The sequence below is a fragment of the Sinocyclocheilus anshuiensis genome, unplaced genomic scaffold (genome assembly GCF_001515605.1).
Source record: "Sinocyclocheilus anshuiensis isolate Anshui unplaced genomic scaffold, SAMN03320099.WGS_v1.1 scaffold1303, whole genome shotgun sequence".
Lineage (NCBI taxonomy): Eukaryota > Metazoa > Chordata > Actinopteri > Cypriniformes > Cyprinidae > Sinocyclocheilus > Sinocyclocheilus anshuiensis.
Window position 1 is genome coordinate 630,417 of NW_015537954.1, and position 5,799 is coordinate 636,215.

The 5,799-nt window shown below is 42.7% G+C and overlaps 1 protein-coding gene across 3 annotated transcripts in view; it reads left to right on the plus strand.

Moving 5' to 3' along the window:
- LOC107665446 (ribonuclease P protein subunit p25-like) overlaps positions 1 to 5,317 on the plus strand; it is a 28,859-nt gene extending 23,542 nt beyond the window's left edge. The window contains exons 2-3 of one of the 3 annotated variants that reach the window (XM_016456325.1): positions 3,608 to 3,927; positions 4,025 to 5,317. In XM_016456325.1, the coding sequence (XP_016311811.1) occupies positions 4,113 to 4,745 (633 nt within the window). In that variant the 5' untranslated portion in view covers positions 3,608 to 3,927; positions 4,025 to 4,112 and the 3' untranslated portion in view covers positions 4,746 to 5,317. The remainder of the gene's footprint in view (positions 1 to 3,607; positions 3,928 to 4,024) is intronic. The other 2 variants (XM_016456330.1, XM_016456336.1) reach the window with 2 other exon arrangements.
- Positions 5,318 to 5,799: the final 482 nt, after the last annotated feature.

Below are 5,799 nucleotides of genomic sequence, written 5' to 3' on the forward strand. Positions count from 1 at the left end.
AGCCCTCCCTGGGCTTAACTGGGGATCCGAAGCCCTCCCTGGGCTTAACTGGGGATCCGGAGCCTTCCCTGGGCTTAACTGGGGATCGGGAGCCCTCCCTGGGCTTAACGGGGGATCTGGAGCCCTCCCTGGGCTCAACGGGGGATCTGGGCAGCCGGCTGGCTTGTCGTTGCGGTGACTGGTGGGCTTGAGAGAGCCACAGCCGGCGGGCTGGAGAATGCCACGGCCGGTGGGCTGGTTCTGGCTCGGGGCCGGATGCTCTACAGACACCGGAGGATCCCTTCCCTCCAGCTTAGTCTCGTGGTGTCTTGGTGGTCCACGGAGCGATGGTAATTGGCCCCGTGCCAGAACAGTAAGTTGATGGTCATCTAAAGCCGTCGCCGCGGCGAACCCGGGCATACTCGACAAAGGGGAGATCTCTGCGGGCTAGGGCTGAGAAACGTGCGGTGATTTCCATGAATGCGGGGAGAAACAGGAAAAACAAAAAGACTTTTCAAAAAACGGAAAAGAACCACGGGGAGAATCATAATTAATAATTCCTTACATTTATATAGCGCTTTTCTGGGCACTCAAAGCACTTTACATAGAAGGGGGGATCTCCTCAACCACCACCAGTGTGCAGCATCCACCTGGATGATGCGACAGCAGCCATATTGCGCCAGAACGCCCACCACACACCAGCTTATTGGTGGAGAGGAGACAGAGTGATGAAGCCAATCAGTATATATGGGGATGGTTAGGAGGCCATGATGGTCAGAGGCCAATGGGCAAATTTGGCCAGGATGCCGAGGTCACACCTCTACTCTTTTTCGAAGGACATCCTGGGATTTTTAATGACCACAGAGAGTCAGGACCTCGGTTTAACGTCTCATCCGAAGGACGGTGCTTTTTGTCAGTATAGTGTCCCCGGCACTACACTGGGGCGTTAGGACCCACACAGACCACAGGGTGAGCACCCCCTGCTGGCCTCACTAACACCTCTTCCAGCAGCAACCTAGTTTTCCCAGGAGGTCTCCCATCCAGGTACTGACCAGTTCATCCCTGCTTAGCTTCAGTGGGCAACCAGTCTTGGGCTGCAGGGTGATATGGCTGCGAGAAGAGGCGCCGCTCACTTTTTTGTTTCTGGTCCGGTATTCTGTCACGTGTGCGCTACTGTGGAGGAGCACGGAGCAAGGAACGAGGAGACCAGGAGTACAATCCAAACACAGGCTTTAATCACATCAAGGGAGCCAGGAAATCACATGTAGCGGGAAGGAAGACATTAACAATATCAGACGCCGAACTGATAACAAGGAACACTATGTATACAAATGACATGACGATGGGATCACGAGACACACCTGGGATCAATAGAACTGAAAAGGGGACACCTGGAACAGATAAGGACAGGAACGGGAAGGACCAAATATGGGCATGGAAGGCACATGGGGAGCAAGACACACACAAAACACGGAACAAAGTCTGACTCATACAGTATATAGTCATAATTATGAGATAAAAAGTCAAAATTATGAATTTAAAAGTCGAAATTGACACACTAAATCATAATTGTCATATTTTTTAAAAACTAAATTAGGAGTTGTTTTTTTTTGCCTTTTTATCTCATTAGTTTCGACTTTGTCATAAATTAGAATGTCATTTAGTATGCCATAAAATTGTCAATTAGTATGTCATAAAGTAGTATGTCATTTTAAAGTCATAATTATGACTTCTTATGTCATAATTTTGACTTTTTTATCTCATATGACTTAGTATGTCATAATTACGACTTTTAAAGTCAAAATTTCTACTTACAAAAGCATGATTTTTTTGGAAGCTTGTTTCTGCCATAGAATAAAAAAATAAAATAATAAAAAACACTTTTTATTTTACAGTTTTTACTTTTGTCCTCGCAAATTCTCAGAATCGAAGAAAAAAAATCTGCAAATTGTGAGATATAGTGAACTCAGAATAGCAAGGAAAAAGTCAGAATTATAAGATAATAAAGTTGCAATTACCCTTTTTATTCATTTATATCAAGTCGAAAATGACAATTATGCTCACTGTGCATGCACTGAAGTTTAGTTCGGAGTACATAAATGCACATGTAAACAAATTTATAAAACTTATTGCAGGGTTTATATAAAGCTCATCCAATCAGAACTTTGCTTTATTAAGCATATTTCATAGTGTTTTCACGCATTCCTGTAACTCAAACAGTTGATCACAGCGCTAGCAACACCATGCAAGGTCATGGGTTCGATTCCCAGTTAATGCATTAACTCATAAAAATGAATGCAAGTCGCTTTGGATAAAAGCGCCTGCAAAATGTATGAATGTGAATGTCATGGACAGTAGTGCTTCAAAGTACTTTACACCAGAATGAAAAATGAAAAACACAGACGTGAAAAATCAAGTTAAGCTCATTTAAGATCATAGGTTAATTAAATACGGATTAAATGGTGGTATAAAAAGGGAAGAAAAGGATAGATGTTGCCAAATCACTCATGTGTGCGCAGGTGATAAAAATCCATTTTACATTTTATCCTCGAGTGAAGAGACGTCTATGAACGGCCGTCCCAGAATTCCTCCTGTAAAAAGACCATTAACATCACATTATGCAGATGGTAAGAGCCAAATGCATGTCGAGGGCTAAAGGCCAACCGCAGCACATTTAGCAGTCTGACTTTCATCTGCCCTGTGAAGGCTGTTTTCAATTAGATTCCAGCTAATTTCATTCACACCTTCATTCACCTGCTGGAAATGCGTCTTTCTGAGCCCGAGTGGCTCCGTGTTCCAGAACTGTGCTTTAATTGTCAGTGTTCCTCCAGCTCCCGCACCGGACGTCCTTTAAACGGATCAGCAAAGTTGCTTTAGAGCTGCTGGCTTAGTTTTTAAAGCTACAGGACCATCTGCAGAGTTTATCATGGGTATCATTTTATATTAAAAGATGGTGGGACTTTCAATATAGCATGATTAATGTGTATGTATGTATGTATATATATATATATATATATATATAGTATGAGATCATGCTGGAACAAGTTTAAACAAATTGATGTGCATGTTATAATTGAAAAAAATAATATAATAAAAGTATATACAGTATATATACAGTATACATATATATATGTATATATATATATAGGTGTGTGTGTGTGTGTGTGTGTGTGTGTGTGCATATATATATATATAGAGAGAGAGAGAGAGAGAGAGAGAGAGAGAAATAACATGCACAAGAATAGAAATAAATGTAGATTTAATAGAAAATAGATTACCAACTTTTTTACATATATTTTATTTGTTAAAATAAGCACGAACCTTTTCTATCTTATTAGTCATGTCAATGGATAAAATTTAGATCCGAAACTAAATTGAAGATGAAATAAGTGTACATCAGTGGATGTCTTTCAGGAGGAGAGACATTTGTGGTTTAACACAGTACATTTTCCCATTTTCAACAGAAGAAAGTATTTTCCTTGTTAAAAGGCCCCCTATAGAAGTGTTTGTTTAATAATACTGTTCATTTGGCATTTGAGGTTACTGTTGCTTTAAGAAGGCTGTCTCTCTCTCTCTCTCTCTCTCTCTCTCTCTCTCTCTCTCTCTCTCGTTCATCTCCCCTCACCAGCATTTAGGAGGCAGCACGAGTGCCGGGCGAGAAACAGACAGATTCCTGCTCCGCCGGCACGTGAATGAAGACGAGAAACAGAAAAGGACAGCGAAAGAGAGGAAGATGCACTCCAAAGATTACATCCGCAAAGTGCAAAGGACAACAGGAGAGAACGGAGGAACCCAAGACAAGAGCTGGATCTTTAACTGGATTGTCCCGCAGAAGTAAGTGCGCCCAAAACACCTCGGAGGAATTGCCACTTAATTTCCAGAAGTTCAAATCTAGGAGAAAAAAAGTTTACCAGGCCGATTGGATGCTGCTTGTAAAAGGACAAGAGGGTAATTCACATGCATGTCAAGCAAGACTTTTTCAGTTCATTTTATCTGTTTATAAATCCAAGTCATGAGTTATGTTTCCGTGTTCTTCTGGTTAAAGAGTGTTTCACTCGCAGGACACTAATCACAGATGATTTCGGGGGAATTGCATGCAATTTGAGCATTTAAGATGATTTAAAATCACTACCATGGAGCTCAGCATCGATCCGGACGCCCGTCTGTCCGTTCCGGGTCAGACTGCAAACGTCTCCACCTCGTCGCCTTTGCTTAAACAGACTCACGCAGGCGGGTTTAAGAAAGTGTGTCGGATCGAAGAGGAAAGCACGTGTCCGTTCCCTAGCCTGCCGGCAGGTGTGCTGGAAATGAGGGTGAAGGAGGGCAGCAAGATTCGCAATCTCATGGGCTTCGCCATGGCACGCATGCAGAACGACGCCTGCAACGCCGGTCAAACCGGACTGAGACAGGTCGTGTTCACCGGGTCCGGACGGGCCGTGACCAAAACCATCACGTGCGCCGAGATCATGAAAAGAAAGCTCGGCGGCCTCCATCAGATGACCAAGCTGCAGTACAAGGGTCTGCGAGAGATCTGGGAGAGCCAAGAAGGAGGAGATTCGGAGGTGACCGTCCACCGGACGCTTCCCTCCATCAGCATCCTGCTCTCCAAAGACCCGCTGGACCCGCTGGAACCGGGCTACCAGCCTCCGGAGAATGGCTTGTGGGACGAGAGGAACGGAGGAGAAGCTTCGCAGGCGGCGGAGAAACGATCTGTAGACTCGTCTGAGACTCTGACGGAGCCACAGGCGAAGAGAGTCTGTCTCTGAGGATCATTAAAGATGGTCGTTTGCACCGAAACTCTCTCAGAAACAGCCTGACTGACTTTCATAACCAAACACACATGCACATCACATCACAGTCTTGATTTAGGAGTTTAAATCCAGATTTTGAGCATGCAAGGTATAATCAGACGAGCATTCCCTGGAAATGCATGAACTGAAAATGCATAAATGTAATAAACATTATTTAAAAATACGACGAGCAAAAATATTTGTATTTTATGTTTAAAACTACTGGTTTTAGTGTGGAGCCGGTTTTCTGACCCAGAACCACATTCTTTGGTTGAAACCGGTCCGATCCATGCAAACGTCTCGGATGGGCATCAAAGTGAGATGGAGATGATATCAGATGCTTCATAACAGGTCATTCTGCTGGAAAGATGCTGTGTTGTTTTATTAGAGAGTTGATAAAAATCATGTTAAGATGGAGTTTGAGAGCTGACCCAGCTCATAATCAACCCACAAATAAACATGCACATCACAGTCTTGATTTAGGAGTTTAAATCCAGGTTTTTGAGCATGCAATTTAATTCGTAGATATAATCAGACGAGTGTTGCCTGGAAATGCATGAACTGATTAAAAAACTGGAACGCAGTTGGAAAAATGCTTATATTTGCTAAATAATGCATAATAATGCAATTTAAACATTATTTAAAAATATGACTAGTAAAAGTATTTGTATTCATGACTAAAACTACTGGTTTAGCGTGTTTCAGATTTTAGTGTGGAGCAAACTTTCTGACCCAGAACCACATTCTTTGGTGGAAACGGGTCCAGGGCTGTGTTTCCCAAAAGCATCGTAAGCTTAAGTACATTGTAGACCCATTGAAACCAATGGAGCTACGATCAACTTACACTCTTAAAAATAAAGGTGCTTCACGATGCCATAGAAGAACCTTTGTTGTCTAAATGGTTCCATAAAGAGCCTTTAACATCTGAAGAACCTTTCTGTTTCACAAAAGCTTCTTTGTGGCGAAAGAAGGTTCTTCCGATTATAAAAAGGTAAGAAAGAGATGGTTCTTTGACTGAATGGTTCTTTGT